Source organism: Oncorhynchus gorbuscha, linkage group LG11, assembly GCF_021184085.1.
Source record: "Oncorhynchus gorbuscha isolate QuinsamMale2020 ecotype Even-year linkage group LG11, OgorEven_v1.0, whole genome shotgun sequence".
In the NCBI taxonomy this organism is placed as follows: domain Eukaryota; kingdom Metazoa; phylum Chordata; class Actinopteri; order Salmoniformes; family Salmonidae; genus Oncorhynchus; species Oncorhynchus gorbuscha.
The window spans coordinates 77,963,369-77,987,104 of NC_060183.1; the positions used below are offsets into that span (position 1 = coordinate 77,963,369).

The following is a 23,736-nucleotide window of genomic DNA, read 5'->3' on the forward strand; positions in this document are numbered from 1 at the left end:
GTCCAACTGTGGTAAGTTCAATTGATTGGACATGATTTGGAAAGGAAAACGCACCCGATTTGGAAGCACATCTTTCTGTATAAGGTCCCACATTTGACAGTGCATGTCAGAGCAAAAACCAAGCAATGAGGTTGAAGAAATTGTCCGTAGAGCTCAGAGATATTATTCTCGAGGCACAGATCTGGGGTAGGGTACCAAAACCTTTCTGCAGCTTAGATGGTCCCCAGTGGCTCCGTTATCCTTAATTGGAAGAAGTTCAAGACTCTCCCTAGAGCTGGCTGTCTGGCCAAACTGTGCAATCTGGGGAGAAGGGCCTTGGTCAGGGATGTGACCAAAAACCCTATGGTCACTCTGACAGAGCTCCAGAGTATATCTGTGTAGATGGGAGAACCTTCTAGAAGGACAACCATCTCTGCAGCACTCCACCAATCAGGCCTTTTATGGTAGAGTGGCCAGACGGAAGCCACCACCAAGTAAAAAACATATGACAGCCCACTTGGAATTTGCCAAAGGGCACTTTAAGGACTCTTAGACCATGAGAAACAAGATTCTCTCGTCTGATGAAAACAAGATGGAACTCTTTGGCCTGAATGCCAAGCGTCATGTCTGGCGGAAACATGGCACCATCCCTACGGTGAAGCATGGTGGTGGCAGCATCATGCTGTCCTGTTTTTCAATGGCAGGGACTGGGAGACTAGTCAGGATTGAGGGAAAGATGAATGGCGCAAAGTTCAGAGAGATCCTTGATTAAAAACTGGGGTGAAGGTTCATCTTCCAACAGGACAATGACCCTAAGTGCACAGCCAAGACAACGCAGGAGTGGGTTTGGGACAAGTGTCCGAATGTCTTTGAGTGGCCCAGCCAAAGCCCGGACTTGAACCCGATGGAACATCTCTGGAGAGAACTGAAAATAGCCGTGCAGCGATGCTCCCCATCCAACCTGACAGAGCTTGAGAGAATCTGCAGAGAAGAATGGGAGAAACTCTCCAAATACAGGTGTGCCAAGCTTGTAGCGTCATACCCAAGAAGACTCGAGGCTGTAATCGTTGCCAAAGGTGTTTCAACAAAGTACTGAGTAAAGGGTCTGAATACTTATGTAACTGTTATTTCATCTTTTTTTTTGTCATTATGGTGTGTTGTGTGTAGATTGATGAGAGAAGAAAAAAAAACGATTTTAATCAAATTCAGAATTAAGCTGTAACGTAACAAAATGTGTGAAAAGTCATGGGGGTCTGAACACTGTATAATATAATAGTATGTATTATAGAATATTATAATACTATGTATTATAGTATAATGTATTTGCTGTCAGAGGACACGTGACTGAGTTAAAGGTGCTTATATTATGGCTGTATGTGTGGTGGCACTTAAATGTCTTCATCGCACCGTCTGTACAGTACCTACCCACCTACATTTACATCACACTGATGTCATTTACTACAACTGTAGCGTATAGGCTATACCCTACTGTACATGATTAGAAAAGGCATCATTGTAGGCGAACATACAATGATGGACAATTTTATGTATATTTGCCTCAGACTACTTGCATTTGAGAGATTTTCCGAGAAACTCTTATCTCTCAGCAAAACTCACAGCAGGCTAGGCCAGTGCTAGAAGAAGCTTCCAATTGGCTTGTTCAAACCTCTCCTGTAACTATTCCCCAGGTGATTGCTGTAAATGAGAATGTGTTCTCCGTCATCTCACCTGGTAAAATAAGGGTTAAATAAATACAAAATAAATCCACCACTTCCTGTAATGTGGGTTTTCTGTATGGTGCCTGGTTGGTTCTAGTCACTAAGATGGGTCTTCTGCCCTACTAGACAGGGGTTACCCTTCCTGGTCCTCCAGGTGAGGTGTGAGAATGGGCTCACAGTGTGCTCATTGTCTTCGTGCTCTCATGACCTTTCAATCCACTGACACAGACCAGGATCCTGCTGTGAGGTCCGCCCCACTCCACCTCTACCTCCCTTCACCCCCCCTTAAAAAAGGGCAGAGGATCCGCTCATTTCAAGTTTGTCTCTTTTGTTGTTGTCCGTGCACGAAACTGAGATATTAACATCTTGGATTGGAAAATGAGAACACCAAACTCAACTTCTTTCTTCATGTTTTGTCTTCACTTTGACTTTTTTTTTTTCTTTAACACAGGTGTAATGTGTATCTTGGTTAAAGTTGTGCAGTCCTGATTGTTTGAAACCTGATTTTCTGCAAACTGTTGCCACGTCCATCCTCGTCCCTCAACTCCTGCATCTCTTCTCACCCGCTGTGTCATCCGTAATGTCCAACCTCTCACGTGGCATGGACTTCGTGTGGCCATAGGGATGTTGCATGTTCATCTTTCTTTTCTTCTGCTGATTAGTCTTTGTTGGCGTCTGCACTACCATTTCCCTCTGCTGCTTATTAACATGTCTTTCCAGAAAAAGGCATCCGTTTCAGTGAGGTTGTGGACGAGTTTCAGTGAAATGTGGTAATATAGTTTTTTATTTTCTCCTCTAGGTTCTGTCAGAGAACAATGCCCATGCACAGCGACCTGGTAGACTATACTCTGAACACAAACTCACCCCAGGAGTAGGTAAGCATAATCACTGCTTTTAGGACGTTTGAAACAAATTGGCTCCAATTTATCACTTTATATTATTAAGAAATGTAAAAACAAATATGAAAATTATATTTTTCTTTTAAAGAAAGTGATTTAGATGTTTCATTATATCCCTAGTTTTCAAATGTTTTAGTGTCTTCGCATTACTTCAGCACAACTTCAATGTGAGGGCAAATATTGGAAGTAACTTTTGCAATGCAATGATTTTTTTTTAAGGATGTCAGATTTAGTTCTGTACTGTATGTTTTCTGACGCATCTCAAATCTTTGCTTTGTGTTGACGGAGCCTCAAGCACCTGAAGTGTCATACACTGGCTGCTCTCTTCACAATTAACGATCAATTACTACATCTGTAATACTGTCAACAAGCTGTTAAGCATACTTTAGACAAAGATTTTTGCCACACAACTAATACAGTGCTGACTCAATTTCTCATACATGCTGGTAATGTCCTGAGTGACCTAAAATGTTGTAGCCACTGCAAATTCTTAGCAAAATATTAGGGATTTGTTGCTGGCTACCATTTTAGAAATGGCTGTCCTACACCTTCATTCTTTTCTTTCACTTTTTTCTTTCACTTTTTATCTTTTTGTATCACTAAGTAACGCTTTGATATTACAAACTAATCATGTTTGAATTGTGTTATTATTTATCTTAATTTTTATTGTATTATTTGTGATGGTATCTAGTAGCTAGTAGTTTATGCCTGTGTATCGTACCAGGTTCTTGGCTCATAATTAGCTGTGCAATGAAGATGACAGTCATCAAGATACGTAGCAACTGTATAATAGCCTAGTGGTTAGAGGACATAGTTATCAACTTGCAGTGACCTGGATCAGGTTTCCCAATAGCGTTGGAAATTAGGCTTTTACCAATGTTCTAACTATGCATCGTTCATAACGACCGAAGACGCTTTAACATGCGTTACCCAAAACACCACGTGAATAACACTCGCCAAGTGCATCTTTACATGCGTTGCCCAAAACACCACGTGAATAACACTCGCCAAGTGCATCTTTACATGCGTTACCCAAAACACCACGTGAATAACACTCGCCAAGTGCATCTTTACATTAGTTTCCCACAACACCACATGTATAACACTCGCTATGTGCATCTTTAAATTAGTTTCCCATGACACCAGGTAGATAACACTCGCTATGTGCATCTTTAAATTAGTTTCCCATAACACCACATGGATAACACTTGCTATGTGCATCTTTAAATTAGTTTCCCATAACACCACATGGATAGCACTCGCTATGTGCATCTTTACATGCGTTTCCCATGACACCAGGTAGATACCACTCGCTATGTGCATCTTTACATGCGTTTCCCATAACACCACATGTATAACACTCGCTAAGTGCGTCTTTACATGCGTTTCCCATGACACCAGGTAGATAACACTCGCTAAGTGCATCTTTACATGCGTTTCCCATGACACCAGGTAGATAACACTCGCTATGTGCATCTTTACATGCGTTTCCCATGACACCAGGTAGATAACACTCGCTATGTGCATCTTTACATGCGTTTCCCATAACATCAGGTAGATAAGACTCGCTAAGTGCGTCGTCGAGAGCATGTGTCAATACCGAAAAGATTGAAAGAAGGAAGCGCTGATCTCTGATCAGTTTTCTTCATTCAAATTCTTACCCTCCCATTTTAGAATGAATGCGCAATAATGACCCCGGACCAGCTCATGGAGAATCTATCACATATGGCTGCAATAATTTGAGTCATTTTATTCTAATGGCTTACCCTATGATAATGCACTAAATCACAGATTTGGCACATCCTTGCGCATGTTTACGCATCATTTAAATGTATTGAGGCACAATTACATTAGCCTGCAATTAGCAAACTATAACTCAATATGATCTAAATATTTCGGCCTGATAAGTAGTTTAAATGTTGTTTTTTATCCTTGCTTGGCTAGTTTGTAACAATTGTTAACTTGTATTTGATATTGGCGGTCAAAGATAGTATGTGTTTCTGTCTATGTTTAGCAGAAATATTTGTTGTGTAGGGGAGGGCAATAAATAATCGAACAACGCACTTCAATGTTTTACATGTAGTTTGAGGCAGTCGTTAAATTACAAGCATTTTCAAGTGCAAGTTTAGTAACAAAGGTTTTGGTCAACAGCTCGGAGATATAACATTGCTCTTAGGAAGGTTTTTACAATTAACCCAGGTCTATAATGTCGGCCCAAAAATTAGGAATTACACCACCCCTCCTCCCCCTCCCACAAGGCCATCCTCATGCCAAGTGACATTACTGTCATTATGTGAAGGCTCTTATGAGGCTGCACAGGGTCTTTTTTGTGGCAAGAATCTCCTAGAAATGCATGCTGCATGCATTCCAATGGTGTGGACCAAATGGTTGTTGTATGTATCTTCTCTTAACTCCCACCAGGGTCTCATTGCGCTGGTCTCTTTAGCACCATGGTGCTCGGGGCCTCCTCCAGTGCACCTAACCTACAAGATTATGCTCGCGCGCACCGTAAAAAGCTGACCTCTTCTGGCTTCTTAGATGGTATGTGCAAACACGCATCTTAAATTAAATTAAAAATATAAAAAAATGACCCCTTGCTCATTTTTCTAAAGGAATCCTGTAATTTCCTCCTGTGTATTTCAATAGGAAATATATGAATGTATTCTGACAGTTTGTGTCGGTCCCTCTAATTTACCATATTGTGTTTTTGGACAGAAACATAATTCATGTTATTGGGAGAAGAAATTGTAATAATCCATCTTTTTAGTTAATATGGTGAAGTCCATTTGTTTTGGTAGTGAATTTAAGGTTTATTCATACAAAATATTTTTCCAGAGTTGTGCACAATGTTGCACTCAGTACTGATCCCCCTCATAACTTCTTTTGATAATCAATATCTTATTTAAGTATCTTACTTTCAATTCAAATTAATTGCGGGTCAAATATTCCATTATTTCATTCATTACTACATAAAAATAAATAAAAATACTCATGCAAACAACTTCTTATGGCTTGAATCCGAACCGGACATCTGCACACGTAACTAAGATACAACTAAACATTTAGCTTTGATCATTATAGAGTTGCGTGTGCGGATCTCAAGTAAGGACTTGGCCCTCAATCACAGTTTACCTTCAATCAATTTAAATCAACCGTTGATTTATTTGGGGGGGAAATTTACTGGAATTTGGATTACAAATAAAAATGTAACATTTAAAACTTTGTTCCTGTAGTTACTGTAGCTAGCTGTAAAGCGCATATGTTGTAATATGCTTGGAAAGTAGATAACAGCTGGAGGAGATACCTTGTCATTTTTTCGGGGTATGTTTTTGACACGACAGATAGCAAGTAAAAGTGTGCGAACGGTTGCTAACTATCTGTAAACATCTTAAGCTAACTGGCTAATTAACTTAGCTTGCTGGCTAACTTTGGGGCGAAACAATTAGCGTATTTACTGTTGGTTAGCTACCGCATAGCTCTTTGCTAGCAAACTTAATGCTCCCTTCAAAACTAGTAAAGTGTCTCCACTAATGTCTACATTTTGGCGTCTCCACTTAACAACCATGTTATTCAGTGTTTGGGTCCATTCCATTTAAATTATAAATTGGAATTGGAATTTCAGTTTACTTCCTGAATTAATTTAAATGGAATTGACCACACCCCTGGTTTTGTAGCCATATTACATTCTTCAAAACAGTTGTCTACAAATACTTCATTGTAATTTGGTTATGAATGGTCGTTGAATACGTTTTTTTGTAGTTTTCTTACACTAGCCTTTGTAGCTTTTCCATATTTTTATGCATTTTAGATAATCCTTTTGGACCATTCCAGACATTTTTGATAGAGCTTTTATTAAAACAGCCCTATTCCACAAACTTTAGAAAATTATTTTTGTATTATGCTGGCAGACTGTGGAATTTTAATTAATTTTTTTATTTTACCTTTATTTAACTAGGCAAGATCAGTTAAGAACAAATTCTTATTTTCCAATGACGGCCTAGGAACAGTGGGTTAACTGCCTGTTCAGGGGCAGAACGACAGATTTGTACCTTGTCAGCTCGGTGGTTTGAACTTGCAACCTTCCGGTTACTAGTCCAACGCTCTAACCACTAGGCTTCCCTGCCGCCCCGGCAAGGTGTAGATGATATTTTTGTTTTTATTTGATTGCTCACCCAGTTTTAGAACGCTACGAAGTACTACATGTTGTAGCACTTTTGCACAGACTGTTTCACTGTTGTCATTTACATGGGCATGTGATTTAAAGCCGGAGTCATTCCACCACAAAAAAGCACAAGAAATAGCATTTCACCACCCACCATCTCAGATTGTTCTGAAATCATTTGTATAGTTCAAAACAGATAAGATTAGTATTCCTGAAACATTATTTTGTTGAAATACACTACGTTACCAAAAATATGTGGACACCTGCTTGTCGAACATCTCATTCCAAAATCATGGGGATTCATATGGAGTTGGTCCTCCTTTTGTTGCTGTCACAGCCTCTACTCTTCTGGGAAGGCTTTCCCCTAGATGTTGGAGTATTGCTGCAGGGTCTTGCTTCCATTCAGCCACGAGCATTAGTGAGGTAGGGCACTGATGTTGGGCGATTAGGCCTGACTCGCAGTTGGCGTTCCAATTCATCCCAAAGGTGTTCGATAGAGTTGAGATCAGTGCTCTGTGCAGGCCAGTCAAGTTTTTCCACACTAATCTTGACAAACCATTTCTGTATGGACCTCACTTTGTGCACGGGAGCATTGTCATGCTGAAACAAGAAAGGACCTCCCTTGCCCGAACCATGAAAAACAGCCCCAGGCCATTATTCCTCCATCACCCAACTTTACAGTTGGCACTATGCAGTGGGGCAGGTAGTGTTCTGCTGGCATCCGCCAAACCCAGATTCCTCCGTCAGACTGCCAGATGGTGAAGCGTAATTCATCACTCCAGAGAACACGTTTCCACTGCTCCAGAGTCCAATGGGGGCGAGCTTTACACCACTCCAGCCGACGCTTGGCATTGCGCATGGTGATCTTAAGCTTGTGTGCGGCTGCACGGCCATAAAAACCCATTTCATGGATTTGGGGAGGGTTTGGCCCGGGGGCTTTCCTTGACTCATCGCGCTCTAGTGACTGACTTCAGTTGAACAGTGTTTCCTCCCACGGAGTGGTGCGGCTGGCTTCCGGGTTAAGCGACCAGGTGTTAAGAAGCAGCTCGGCTTGGCGGGTCATGTTTCAAAGGACGCATTACTCGACCTCTCCCGAGCCCGTTGGGGAGTTGCAGCAATGAGACAAGATCGTAACTACCAATTGGATATCACAAAATTGTGGAGAAAGAGGGGATAAAATTACAACAAACAAAAAAATATATAATCACTGAGCCATTCTACTGCCAATGTTTGTCTGGGGAGATTGCATGGCTGTGTGCTCGATTTTATACACCTGTCAGCAATGGGTGTAGCTGAAATAGCCGAATCCACTCATTTTTGTGTGTATAGTGTAATTTGATATCTGAGCAATTAAGCTAATTGATTGTACCCAAGTTGTCCATTTTTATTTATAAAATTCATATAATCTTCAATAAATGTAGTACCTAATATCCGATTTAGACCATAATTCTTCCTAACAATAAGTAATAATTCAATAAAATTGTAAAAGGCCACCCACTGACACCCCACCCCAACAACCACGCCAATCCCACCCCAACAACCACGCCAATCCCACCCCAACAATCACGCCAATCCCACCCCAACGACCACGCCAATCCCACCCCAACAACCACGCCAATCCCACCCCAACAATCACGCCAATCCCACCCCAACAATCACGCCAATCCCACCCCAACAATCACGCCAATCCCACCCCAACGACCACGCCAATCCCACCCCACCCCAACCCGACCACGCCAATCCCACCCCAACGACCACGCCAATCCCAACCCCACCCCAATCCCACCCCAACGACCACGCCAATCCCACCCCAACCACCACGCCAATCCCACCACAATCACGCCAATCCCACCCCAACGACCATGCCAATCCCACCCCAACAATTTTTTTATTTTTTTTATTTATTTCACCTTTATTTAACCAGGTAGGCAAGTTGAGAACAAGTTCTCATTTACAATTGCGACCTGGCCAAGATAAAGCAAAGCAGTTCGACAGATACAACGACACAGAGTTACACATGGAGTAAAACAAACATACAGTCAATAATACAGTATAAACAAGTCTATATACAATGTGAGCAAATGAGGTGAGAAGGGAGGTAAAGGCAAAAAAGGCCATGGTGGCAAAGTAAATACAATATAGCAAATAAAACACTGGAATGGTAGTTTTGCAATGGAAGAAAGTGCAAAGTAGACATAAAAATAATGGGGTGCAAAGGAGCAAAATAAATTAATTAATTAAATACAGTTGGGAAAGAGGTAGTTGTTTGGGCTAAATTATAGGTGGGCTATGTACAGGTGCAGTAATCTGTAAGATGCTCTGACAGTTGGTGCTTAAAGCTAGTGAGGGAGATAAGTGTTTCCAGTTTCAGAGATTTTTGCAGTTCGTTCCAGTCACTGGCAGCAGAGAACTGGAAGGAGAGGCGGCCAAAGAAAGAATTGGTTTTGGGGGTGACCAGAGAGATATACCTGCTGGAGCGTGTGCTACAGGTGGGAGATGCTATGGTGACCAGCGAGCTGAGATAAGGGGGGACTTTACTTAGCAGGGTCTTGTAGATGACATGGAGCCAGTGGGTTTGGCGACGAGTATGAAGTGAGGGCCAGCCAACGAGAGCGTACAGGTCGCAATGGTGGGTAGTATATGGGGCTTTGGTGACAAAACGGATTGCACTGTGATAGACTGCATCCAATTTGTTGAGTAGGGTATTGGAGGCTATTTTGTAAATGACATCGCCAAAGTCGAGGATTGGTAGGATGGTCAGTTTTACAAGGGTATGTTTGGCAGCATGAGTGAAGGATGCTTTGTTGCGAAATGGGAAGCCAATTCTAGATTTAACTTTGGATTGGAGATGTTTGATATGGGTCTGGAAGGAGAGTTTACAGTCTAACCAGACACCTAGGTATTTGTAGTTGTCCTCGTATTCTAAGTCAGAGCCGTCCAGAGTAGTAATGTTGGACAGGCGGGTAGGTGCAGGTAGCGATCGGTTGAAGAGCATGGATTTAGTTTTACTTGTATTTAAGAGCAAATGGAGGCCACGGAAGGAGAGTTGTATGGCATTGAAGCTTGCCTGGAGGGTTGTTAACACAGTGTCCAAAGAAGGGCCGGAAGTATACAGAATGGTGTCGTCTGCGTAGAGGTGGATCAGGGACTCACCAGCAGCAAGAGCGACCTCATTGATGTATACAGAGAAGAGAGTCGGTCCAAGAATTAAACCCTGTGGCACCCCCATAGAGACTGCCAGAGGTCCGGACAGCAGACCCTCCGATTTGACACACTGAACTCTATCAGAGAAGTAGTTGGTGAACCAGGCGAGGCAATCATTTGAGAAACCAAGGCTGTCGAGTCTGCCGATAAGGATGTGGTGGTTGACAATCACGCCAATCCCACCCCAACGACCACGCCAATCCCACCCCAACGACCACGCCAATCCCACCCCAACGACCACGCCAATCCCACCCCAACGACCACGCCAATCCCACCCCAACGACCACGCCAATCCCACCCCAACGACCACGCCAATCCCACCCCAACGACCACGCCAATCCCACCCCAACGACCACGCCAATCCCACCCCAACGACCACGCCAATCCCACCCCAACGACCACGCCAATCCCACCCCAACGACCACGCCAATCCCACCCCAACGACCACGCCAATCCCACCCCAACGACCACGCCAATCCCACCCCAACGACCACGCCAATCCCACCCCAACGACCTGTAGACAGTATCAGGTCTCTGTTTGACAAATAGTATGGATCTGCTGCTTGGACTATTGCTTATTCATCATTTGTGATGTATTCCCTGTGAATCGGGTGAATTTTGTTCTGCCATTGAAGTGGCTTGCATTGTTTACAATAAATTTGTTTTGCCCACTAGATGTCGCTGTTCCTGATGCTTTTATCCGTTTTGCTGGTCTCTTGTGTTTTATTAAATGGATCACAGCATTTCCTCTGCAACCTTGGGTAGAAACCAATAGCTTTTGCTCATGATGAAAATACATTGTGTGGTCATCCTCACCATTGAAACCAGTCCTCCATGAAAAGTGATTCAGTTTGTCCCTTCTCTTAGGCTTAATTTGTGTCCAGGAAATGACCTCTCGTGTTTTATTCCCTTCAAAAAAGGGTATGGATTAGTTAGACCATTCCTGGCGAACAAGCAAACCATTAGGCTACATCAATTGTAAAAGTCCCAAACACATAATCTCTAGTGTTTTGCAAGTGTAATGGTATTTGGGTTGGGTTTAATGGTAAATGTCACTAATCACACTAAATATTAGGGATGCAACAGTACACAGTATGTTGTCGAACCGTACGGTACGCCCCTACAGTGTTCAATACGCACACGTGAACCGCGGAATTACGATATGCCTGTTGTTTTCCTATAATTTCCCTAACTTGCTTATTGCTCTGCATACTACACGCACGCTGGACATTCAGATCCACAGAACCAGACGCGCAGCTTGTGAACAGGCAAGGCAGGCAACTGCTTGGGGCCCCAGACCGTTAGGGGACTCCTGAGGGCTGACAGACTTTACTCCACAGCAATGTACCAAAATGTGGCAACCGCAACCCCCTCCCCCTTAAAAACCAATGTACGATTTGCAATGACATCTCAGTCGGAAACTGCCCTAAAGGGGCCCCATGAAGAGAGGGGAAACACACAAAAAAAGCACATTTGAAGAGATACCGCTGTCTTTCAAATCCGCTGTGTGGGAAATGTTGGATTCAGCGTGCAATACGATGACAAGGGTAAGAAGACCGTAAACAAATAAAGTACAGTCTGCAAGCATTGCTTTGCCACTGTCAGCTACTCGAATGGAAACACTTCAAACGTGATGTGTCATTTACGTGGCCATCACCTGGCTGTATCCCTTGTAGGTAAAGCTGGAGCAAAGAGAGTCCACCCGTTTGCGAAAACACAACAAACTCTCGTTGCTGCCTTCCAACAACAATTTGCGACAAATTCAGAAAAACATAAAGAAATAACAGAAGCAGGGGCGGTATTCATAGCAAAAGATTTGCAGCCCTATTCGGTGGTTACTGACTCTGGATTTCGTCACCTGATGATTTTCTTTAACTGCGTTACAATGTCCCCTCCCGCAGACATTTCAGTAGCAAAGTAATTCCCAAACTCTATGAAACATCACGGAGAGAAAATGAAAACAAATTGATAGACACCATATATACCTCTCCACTGATAGTTGAACCTCCAGAGAAACTCAAAGCTACCTCACTGTGATGGTTCAGTAAGTACTGGAAGCTACCTCACTGTGATGGTTCACTATGTACTGGAAGCTACCTCACTGTGACGGTTCACTATGTACTGGAAGCTACCTCACTGTGATGGTTCAGTATGTACTGGAAGCTACCTCACTGTGATGGTTCAGTATGTACTGGAAGCTACCTAACTGTGATGGTTCACTATTACTGGAAACTACCTCACTGTGACGGTTCACTATGTACTGGAAGCTACCTCACTGTGACGGTTCACTATGTACTGGAAGCTACCTCACTGTGACGGTTCACTATGTACTGGAAGCTACCTCACTGTGATGGTTCAGTATGTACTGGTAGCTACCTCACTGATGGTTCACTATGTACTGGAAGCTACCTCACTGTGACGGTTCACTATGTACTGGAAGCTACCTCACTGTGATGGTTCAGTATGTACTGGTAGCTACCTCACTGTGATGGTTCACTATGTACTGGAAGCTACCTCACTGTGACGGTTCACTATGTACTGGAAGCTACCTCACTGCGACGGTTCACTATGTACTAGATTAGGAGATAAAGAGCTACGTGTTGCAAACTCATCCCTTGTATGAGAGTCATACAAACGCACACTTTACTTAATACAAAGAAACCGTACCATTACCCACAAACTGTGATAGATACCAAACCGTGGGTCTACTGTACCGTTGCATCCCTACTAAGTATGGAGATGTATTGAAAAACACAATTATTAGTAAACAACTGCCATGCAATGGTTTATAATTTCATTAGGGTTGTCACATTTTAGTCACAAACTCATTTCTCTATCAAAGTTTTGAGCTTGTATGAAAAGTCTTGAGAATTGCATAGGGATAGCTGTCTCAGACAGAGGCCACTTGTTGGGTTGAAGCTTTAGGTTGATAAGAGAAGGACAAACTGAATTGCTTTCATGGAGAACTGGTTTGAATTGTGAGGACTGTCACACCATTTATTTTAATCATGAGCCAGATCTATTGCTTTTCTACCCAGAGTTGCAAAGAAGGGTAGTGGGTTCAATTCCCGGGACCACCCATACGTAGAATGTATGCACACATGACTGTAAGTCGCTTTGGATAAAAGCGTCTGCTAAATGGCATATATATTATTATTATTATTATTAAAAGGTTGTGTTCCATTTAATAACTACAACAGACTGCAAAGTGGATAAAAGGGCGTAGAGGCATGAACAGTGGAATTTAGTGGTAAAAACCTGGTACTTTCACACTGATTCATGGTAAATAATACAAGCGATTTCAATGAATAACGGGGAATAAAAACATAGCCAGATTTGCAGGAAATGCATTACAAAGGATGAAGAAGCAATACAACAAACAGCAGCTTTATACTACTATTCAAACGTAAGAAATTCTACTATATACAGGTTGTTGTGGTGGGTTTGGCGCTGAGGTCCATGGGTGGCTTTTTGAACATTTTAGTGGATTCCTCACGTCTTACTCAGTGATGGGGAAAAGTACCCAATTGTCATACTTGAGTATAAGTAAAGATACCTTAACAGAGAATGACTCTCGTAAAAGTCACCCAGTAATATATGACTAATATACTAAGTCTAAAGGTATTTGGTTTGAAATATACTTCAGTATCGGAAGTAAATGTAATTGCTAAAATATACTTAAGTATCAAAAGTAAAAGTATACATAATTTCAAATACCTTATTAGGCAAACCAGACTGTACGATTTTTTAAGTAGTCAAAAATATAAATAGGGAAGTACAGATTCTTCCCAAAAACGACTTAAGTAAAAAATACTTTAAAGAGCTACTTTAAGTAGTTTACAACACTGGTCTTACTCTGTGTTAGGAAGTTTGGTCCAAATCGAATGTACTGTACTGTATACTGTATTTGTTGAATATTATGTGAATGACCACAAATCAAAAGGGAAAATTTGGGTGCACTCAAATTATAAGAGATTAATTTAAAACAAAATAATGTTTCAGGAATGCTATTCTTATCTGTTTATAACTACATAAATGATTTCAGAACAATCTGAGATGATGAGTGTCATGGTTTGCTAAACCATCTGTTTGAGTCATGAAGAAAATCCACATTTCTTAGATTGTGGCTGTCAAAAATGAACAGCTTTTCCTTTAGTTTGAAGCAAATTGATCAGGATCAGCAAACTTATTATTATTATTATTATATTATTAATGTATTACCCCATAAAATCCAGGATTCTCTGCACAGTCACATAGAATGTATCCTATTTGTAATCATTTATAGCAGTGGAAAGATGCCGAAGCACCAGCAAGGTAAATGTAGGAAAACTAGTTGGTGTAAGGCAGGTGGTGAATGTACAGAGGCTACAGTAGATGTGGTTTGGGTTGGATTCTGCCATATGCAAGGTCCAATGACGTGTGGGACCAACAGGTGTCCATTGGCCTTTTTAGAAATGTTTCCGTCCTAACACCCCTTTCAGCAGATAACAATAACAATTATTGATCTTCAAACTTTGCTCTGGCTGAGAGAATCCCAACAGTTAACTCACTACTAAAACAAGCACTCCGTTCCCCACCCTTCTCACCTGCATGCCTTCTAATACTTGATTTATTTTGCCTTTTCCTAACCTCTATTCCTTTTTAGCTGTTGTACATTTCAGGTACCTGTTTTTCTCTTTCTCAGAGGCCACGCGTGGGTCTGCTGTAAAACGATTTTCTATCTCATTTGCGCGACACCCAACCAATGGTATGTTTGCTTTTGTTAATTAAGATGCATCCTTACCTCATCCCTGTTGTCCTTTTGATCTGGATAGAATCTTCCCTCCTCATGAGGTCCTCTGCTAGTGTCAAAGCAGAGCACAGGGAATGTGATCCTAAACATTGAGACTTCTGAATGCTCATGCAGCCCTCCAAGATCATGTGCTTCTTTTGTTCGCCTGAAAAGTCCTCCTGTTTGTCACCCTATAGTTTAGGATTACATGGAGCTATTTTGTGACCTGCTGGGCTAGCTAGACCTGTCCCCTGCTTATCTGTTCATTTCAATAGGCAAAGTGCTGTAGTTTGGTTTGAATATGGCCTTCAATTTCGTCTTGATGCCTTTTGTTGTGTTGGAGTTCGGTGACTGTATCACAACAATGTTGCCAATCTAAATGTCCCTTTAGAGGTATGGCAAATAGTTATACCGTTGATCTTGTAATGCTGCTAATCTAGGCAAATATGGTAATGCTGCAAATCTAGTCGAATGTGGTAATGCTGCAAATCTAGTCAAATGCGGTAATGCTGCAAATCTAGTCAAATGCGGTAATGCTGTAAATCTAGTCAAATGTGGTAATGCTGCAAATCTAGTCAAATGTAGTAATGCTTTTATTCTTTGGCAAATATAACAATGCTGCTAATCTAGTCAAATGTAGTAATGCTTTTAGTCTATGGCAAATATAACAATGCTGCTAATCTAGTCAAATGTAGTAATGCTTTTAGTCTATGGCAAATATAACAATGCTGCTAATCTAGTCAAATGTAGTAATTCTGTTAATCTAGGCAACTATAGTAATACTGTTAATTTAGGCAACTATAGTAATGCTGCTAATCTAGTCAAATTTAGAAATAGTATCTATTACACTTTTATATTTTTTATGTAAAGGCAACTTTTTAAATCAATGTGATATCTGGGATTAATATGTTCTTACCTTTGGGCCGCATAAACCTGTCAGTCACCTCAGTTTGTGGTTAACGCTGTAATTTTGATGCAACAAAATATGATTTTGTATTTAAAGTACGTTCTTTGTACATTAAACCAATTTGCACTAATTTGATCATTTTGGATTATCGTTTTTTTTCTGCTTTTCTAAATGGGTCAGTCTTTTCCAGTATGTTCTGTGGTAAGTGTTTTATGTTTAATTTATCCATTTATATCTTGTCTGAACGTTGTTTGGTGTTTTTATTTCATATAGATTTCTGTTGTGTATAGTTCAGCTTCCTTTCTCAGTCTAGACCTTCACAGTCTCTTAAACGTAGTCTTCCCTGTTTTCTCCTTTCCTCAGACCCTTGGCTATGGAAATACCTTGAGTAGCTGTGTGCTTTTGTCCTGCCCCTCAGAACACTTTTGCTCATGAAAATTATATTTCTATTTGTTGCTGTTGACAGGTGCTATCTATGATAAGTAATCTAAGCCACAGCCATACAGTACATGTCCTACAGTCCAAAAAGGTTTAGTGTATATATATTTAGTATATTTGTTGATAAAATATTAAGATTTGTTATTGTTACTGTTAATTTCAAGCATATACAGTACCAGTCAAAAGTTTGGACACACCTACTCAAGGATTTTTCTATACATTGTAGAATAATAGTGAAGATGTCAAAACTATGAAATAACACATTAAGAATCATGTAGTAACCAAAAGTGTTAACCTCAACTATATTTTGATTTGTTTTTCAAAGTAGTCACCCTTTGCCTTGATGACAGCATTGCACAATCTTGGCATTCTCTCAACCAGCTTTACCTGGAATGCTTTGAGTAGGTGTGTCCAAACCTTTGACTGGTACTTTATATATTTACTTAATATACAGTTGAAGTCGAAGTTTACATACACTTAGTTTGGAGTCATTAAAACTAGTTTTTCAACAACTCCAAAATATAGTTTTGTCAAGTCGGTTAGGACATCTACTTTGTGCATAACACAAGTCATTTTCCCAACAATTGTTTACAGACAGATTATTTCACTTATAATTCACTGTATTCCAGTGGGTCAGAAGTTTACTTGCACTAAGTTGACTGTGCCTTTTAACAGCTTGGAAAATTCCAGAAAATGATGTCATGGCTTTAGAAGATTCTGATAGGCTAATTGACATTGTTTGAGTCAATTGGAGGTGTACTTGTGGATGTATTTCAAGGCCTACCTTCAAACTCAGTGCCTCATTGCTTGACATCATGGAAAAATCTAAAGAAATCAGCCAAGACCTCAGAAAAAAATTCTAGACCTCCACAAATCTGGTTCATCCTTGGGAGCAATTTCCAAACGCCTGAAGGTACCACGTTCATCTCTACAAACAATAGTAAGCATGTATAAACCCTATGGGACCTCGCAGCTGTCATACCGCTCAGGAAGGAGACGCTTTCTGTCTCCTACAGATGAACGTACTTTGGTGCGAAAAGTGCAAATCAATCCCAGAACAACAGCAAAGGACCTTGTGAAGATACTGGAGGAAACATGTACAAAAGTTTTTATATCCACAGTAAAACGAGTCCTATATCGACAACCTGAAAGGCCGCTCAGCAAGGAAGAAGCCACTGCTCCAAAACCGCCATAAAAAGCCAGACTACGGTTTGCAACTGCACATGGGGACAAAGATCATACTTTTTGGAAAAATGTCCTCTGGTCTGATGAAACAAAAATAAAACTGTTTGGCCATAATGACCATCGTTATGTTTTGAGGAAAAAGGGGAAGGCTTGCAAGCCGTAGAACACCATCCCAAACATGAAGCACAGGGGTGGCAGCATCATGTTGTGGGGGTGCATTTGCTGCAGGTGGGACTGGTGCACTTCACAAAATAGATGGCATCATGAGGGAGGACTATTATGTGGATATATTGAAGGAACATCTCAAGACATCAGTCAGGAAGTTAAAGCTTGGGTCTTCCAAATGGACATTGACCCCAAGCATACTTCCAAAGTTGTGGCAAAATGGCTTAAGGGCAACAAAGTCAAGGTATTGGAGTGGCCATCACAAAGCCCTGACCGCAATCCTATAGAAAATGTGTGGGCAGAACTGAAAAAGCGTTTGCGAGCAAGGTCGTCTACAAACCTGACTCAGTTACACCAGCTCTGTCAGGAGGAATGGGCCAAAATTCACCCAACTTATTGTGGAAGCTTGTGGAAGGCTACCCGAAATGATTTACAGAAGTTAAACCATTTAAAGGCAATGCTACCAAATACTAATTGAGTGTATGTGAACTTCTGACCCACTGGGAATGTGATGAAAGAAATAAAAGCTGAAATAAATCATTCTCTCTACTATTATTCTGACATTTCACATTCTTAAAATAAAGTGGTGATCCTAACTGACCTAAAACAGGGATTTTATACTAGGATTAAATGTCAGGAATTGTGAAAAACTGAGTTTAAATGTATTTAGCTAAGGTGTATGCAAACTTCCAACTTCAACTGTATATTTCTTGTTATAGGGAAAGTTAGAAGTTTAATAAGAAAGGGGGAGATCCAATATATACGTTTTCCTGAGGGATTGTATAGTGTAACTACAGTGTTATACATCCCTGCAAATATTTTCACACTTGGCCAACAAATAAGTTAATGATAAAGGAACTTTGTTCAAATCTAATATTTTTTCATATTAATTTAGATCATATCGCAAAATGTGTCTTTCTACAGAGTACCCAGGTTTTTCATCCATGGTGTGTTACTCATTGGGGGTGTATTCATACAAATAAATATGTGGTTATTGCTTAAAATTATATTAGTTATATAACTATATATATTAACTATTAACTATATATATTTAGCAAACATATTTTGTTCTATGTATTGACTCAATGACATGCTAATGGGGAAGATTGATGCTTTTATTAGTGATCAAATAAATGTCCCCTTTTGCCCTCCGTTGTTTTAACCATAGAAGCCCATTGTAACATACTAACCGAAAATGTTTTCTGCATCATCACCTCTGTCTGCAGTGTCTCAGACACATTTATTTGCACTTTGGTGTTACTGTAATGCCTAGATGTTATTTTCTCAGTTGTTACCATCTCAGCTATCAAATTTGACGTACTTTGGAAACTGAATCTACCACAGCTCTGTTGTGAAAATACACACTGTTAAAAACCTGAAGTATTATTTCTATATTAATGCAATCATTTAGGAAATAAGTATATCTAACCAATTCCAATTGTATACAGTGCATTCGGAAAGTATTCAGACCCCTTGACTTTTTACACATATTGTTACGTTTACAGCCTTATTCTAAAATGTATTTAAATTGTTATTTCCCCTTCATCAATCTACACATGATGACAAAGCAAAAACAGGTTTTTAGACATTTTTTTTAAACATTTTTGCAAATATATTAAAAATAAAAAAACAGAAATATTACATTTAAATAAGTATTCAGACCATTTTCTCAGTACTGTGTTGAAGCACCTTTTGCAGGGATTACAGCCTAGAGTCTTCTTGGGTATGACGCTACAAGCTTGGCACACCTGTATTTGGGGAGTTTCTCCCGTTCTTCTCTGCAGATCCTCTCAAGCTCTGTCAGGTTGGAAGGGGAGCGTCGCTGCACAGCTACTTTCAGGTCTCTCCAGAGATGTTCACTCGGGTTAAAGTCCAGGGTCGGCCTAGGCCGCTCAAGGACTCCTGCACCTTCGCCCCAGTCTGAGGTCATGAGCACTCTGGAGCAGGTTTTCATCAAGGATCTCTTCATCAAGGATCTCTCTGTACTTATCTCTCTGTGCTCCGTTCATCCTTCCCTCAATCCTGACTAGGCTCCCAGTCCCTGCTGCTGAAAAAACTGATACTGCCATGCTTCACCGTAGAGATGGTGCCAGGTTTCCTTCAGATGTGACGCTTGGGATTCAGGCCAAGAGTTCAATCTTGGTTTCATCAGACCAGAGAATCGTGTTCCTCATGGTCTGAGAGTCTTTGCGTGCCTTTTGGAAAACTCCAAGCCGACTATCATGTGCCTTTTACTGAGGAGTGGCTTCAGTCTGGCCACTCTACAATAAAGGCCTGATTGGTGGAGTGCTGCAGAGATGGTTGTCCTTCTAGAAGGTTCTCCCATCTCCACAGAGGAACTCTGGAGCTCTGTCTGAGTGTCCATCGGGTTCTTGGTCACCTCCCTGACCAAGGTCCTTCTCCGCCAATTGCTCAGTTTGGCCGCGCAACCAGCTCTAGGAAGAGTCTTGGTGGTTCCAAACTTCATCCATTTAAGAATGATGGAGGCCACTGGGGACCTTCTATGCTGCATAAATATTTTGGTTCCCCCAGATCTGTTCTTTGACACAATCCTGTCTCAGAGCTCTACGGACAATTCCTTTTGACCTCATGCTTTGGTTTTTGCTCTGACATGCATTATCAACTGTGGACCTTATATAGACTGGTATGTGCCTTTCCAAATATTTTCCAATCAATTGAATTTACCGCAGGTGGACTCTAATCAAGTTGTAGAAGCTTCTCAAGGATGATAAATGGAAACCGGATGCACCTGAGCTCAATTTTGAGTCCAATAGCAAAGAGTCTGAATACTTATGTAAATAAGGTATTTCAGTTTTTTGTTTTGAATACATTTTTAAAAATCTATCAACCTGTTTTCGCTTTGTCATTGAGGTATTGTTTGTAGATTGAGGGCTTTTTTTTGTGTTTAATACATTTTTGAGTAAGGCTGTAATGTAATAAAATGTGGGAATAGTCAAGGGGTCTGAATTCACCGTATTACCCACAGTCACTAATTGATTACCACTTAAGAATAATGCTAGAGCCGCCAAAGAGCAAGCCAAGTGGAAAAAGAGATGATTCCGGGAAAAAGAAAGTAGCCCATATTCTTTTATGTATTGTCATTTCTAAAACGTCTTATAGATGCCATTACATTTCTTACATTTATTAAATGTGCATTATGCAGATATTGCTTCGCCATTTCCTGGTTTCTAAAATTCTAATAGTTCTCCTAATTTCAGTTTGTGGCAAAACAAGCAATGTATAGAGAATCATTGTACCATCTAAACCACTGCGAAAATATTTAAAAAAAACAAAAATATTGTTTCGTCAGCTTGTTTGAAGCTGGTGTACAAAACGGAAAGTAAAAGATGCAAAAATGAAACTTAAGAACAGGAATCATAGAAATGGCACACAGAACAGATCTACCGCTTCTTGCTTCCAATGAGTGACAGATCTATAACTCATATTTTTATGCGCAAATTTCATCAGGTTGCCCAAAAAGTTACAACTTGTACCTTTTAAATTAATTTTAATTACTTTTTTTTTAACATTTAAGACAGCTTTTTCTCCTGAACGATATTGTGGTTTTTGTTAGACCACTTTGTTCAATCTCTCCCCAACGTCCATCAAAGGCTTCAGGGCTATATAAACCAAACGGTATTCCCAACTAGGTTAAGTTAACATTCACTCTTGTGTTTCTTCTCATTCTGGTTGTGACAGTTGTGATGGGTAATGCTTTCAGTGGGATATACTTTGTATCATACATCTGCCTGCATCCTACAGTATTCACCTCAATCAGATCTGATTTTTGTTGGTAGTGTTTTATTTTGTTTGCTGTCACTTTGAGATAATGGAAGCATTGTGATTTTTGTCTGCCGATTTTCAAATAATACAATGTTCTCTGTCATGAGTAGTCCCCAGAGGGCTTGTAGTGTTCTCCGTATTGTCGGCTTATCATCTGGAGGCGTTTCCACCCTCTAGGTTTTGAGCTGTACTCCATGGTTCCGTCCATATGCCCCCTGGAGACCCTGCACAACTCGCTCTCGCTGAAACAGATAGACGACTTCCTGGCTTCCATCGCTGCATCTCATGAGTCGCTCCTGGACATCTCTGCCTCCTCCCCAGGTACTTATCGCTGCTCATCGTACAAATGATCAACGGTCATTTGTTGCCGCTCACATCTCAATGTCTTTTTTTGTTGTTTTGTGTTCGACAGCTGCGAAAAAAACTCCTTTGAACACTTACACTCCTGCAAAGATATTGCCCTGCCCTTTCACGCAGGGCAAGAAGAATATGGACAGGGCTTCAACTGGTAAACGATTTAGGGTTGAATACCCATCACTTGCTATAGTAGTACTGTAACTAATAGGCTTGCTCTGTCTATGTACTCTTTATTTGACCATTCTTTGGGCTATTCCAGCATTATAGATGTGACATAAGAAATAAAGCAAATGCGCTTTTTGTCCTGAGTGGCGCAGCGGTCCTCGGCACTGCTTCTCAGTGCTAGAGGCGTCACTACAGACCCTGGTTTGATTTCAGGCTGTATCACAACCGGTCCCACAGGGCGGGGCGCAATTGGCACAGCGTCGTCCGGGTTTGGCCTGAGTAGGCCGTCATTGTAAATAAGAATTTGTTCTTAACAGACTTGCCTAGTTAAATCAATTTAAAAATGGATGTGACATGAAATGTACAAGATTTCAGGGGAGACTGAACATATTTGAAAAAAGTCTGTGTTTGTAAGTCTTTTAGAATGAAAGGCTTAACTGAACACAAAAACAACCATTTTGAAAAGATTGTCTTGCATTATTACTTTGGAGAGGACAAGCAACGATTATGGATGTGAAACTCTCCGTTATGGATGTGACAGTCTGAAACAGTCCGATTTCTTGATCAAAATCTATCGTATTGTAACACAAGTGTTGTCATCTGGAATGTTTTTTAGAATGTCAAACGAAGTGGAACTACATAATTATGGTCCAGAATACTGAATAGCATTCTGCACCATAGGCTAATAATGCAAGGCAACACTCCGAACAGAGTATTAAAAAATGTTTTAAAAACAACAACATACATCTTCATCGATGACCGTTACTAGTTAAATGTAGACATGGGATTATATTTTCTTATTTATTTATTTTTTTCTTAAAAGAGTGGATCAGCTTTAATATTCCGGATAGATTGTAGCTTCCATCAAAGTAATTGTCTGCATCATTTCCAATCTCCCATATATTTTCGGGGTAAATATATTTATATATACACTACCGTTCAAAAGGGGTCACTTAGAAATGTCCTTGTTTTTGAAAGAAAACACATTTTTTTTTCCATTAATATAACATCAAATTGATCAGAAATTACAGTGTGGACATTTTTAATGTTGTAAATCAAATCAAATCAAATCACATTTATTTATATAGCCCTTCGTACATCAGCTGATATCTCAAAGTGCTGTACAGAAACCCAGCCTAAAACCCCAAACAGCAAACAATGCAGGTGTAAAAGCACGGTGGCTAGGAAAAACTCCCTAGAAAGGCCAAAACCTAGGAAGAAACCTAGAGAGGAACCGGGCTATGTGGGGTGGCCAGTCCTCTTCTGGCTGTGCCGGGTAGAGATTATAACAGAAAATGACCAAGATGTTCAAATGTTCATAAATGACCAGCATGGTCAAATAATAATAAGGCAGAACAGTTGAAACTGGAGCAGCAGCACAGTCAGGTGGACTGGGGACAGCAAGGAGCCATCATGTCAGGTAGTCCTGGGGCACGGTCCTAGGGCTCAGGTCCTCCGAGAGAGAGAAAGAAAGAGAGAATTAGAGAGAGCATATGTGGGGTGGCCAGTCCTCTTCTGGCTGTGCCGGGTGGAGATTATAACAGATTATAACAGAACGTGGCCAAGATGTTCAAAAATGATAGTCAAAAATGACTATTGTAGCTGGAAACGGCTGATTTTTAATGGAATATCTATATAGGTGTACAGAGGCCCATTATCAGCAACCATCACTCCTGTGTTCCAATGGCATGTTGTGTTAGCTAATCCAAGTTTATCATTTTAAAGGGCTATTTGATCATTAGAAAACCCTTTTGCAATTATGTTAGCACAGTCGAAAACTGTTGTTCTGATTAAAGAAGCAATAAAACTGGCCTTCTTTAGACTAGTTGAGTATCTGGAGCATCAGCATTTGTGGGTTTGATTACAGGCTCAAAATGTCCAGAAACAAAAATCTGTAAATCTTTATTTAATTGTGGCTTTTTTTTAACGAGGCAAGTCAGTTAAGAACATTCTTATTTTCAATGACTGCCTAGGAACAGTGGGTTAACTGCCTTGTTCAAGGG

At 40.6% G+C, this 23,736-nt stretch overlaps 1 protein-coding gene across 1 annotated transcript in view; it reads left to right on the plus strand.

The window, feature by feature from the left end:
• ppip5k2 (diphosphoinositol pentakisphosphate kinase 2) overlaps positions 1 to 23,736 on the plus strand; it is a 78,723-nt gene that overhangs the window by 49,522 nt on the left and 5,465 nt on the right. The window contains 6 exon segments of the mRNA XM_046290585.1: positions 2,497 to 2,572; positions 5,018 to 5,137; positions 14,647 to 14,709; positions 15,821 to 15,841; positions 21,389 to 21,532; positions 21,624 to 21,719. Of these exon segments, the coding sequence (XP_046146541.1) occupies positions 2,497 to 2,572; positions 5,018 to 5,137; positions 14,647 to 14,709; positions 15,821 to 15,841; positions 21,389 to 21,532; positions 21,624 to 21,719 (520 nt within the window).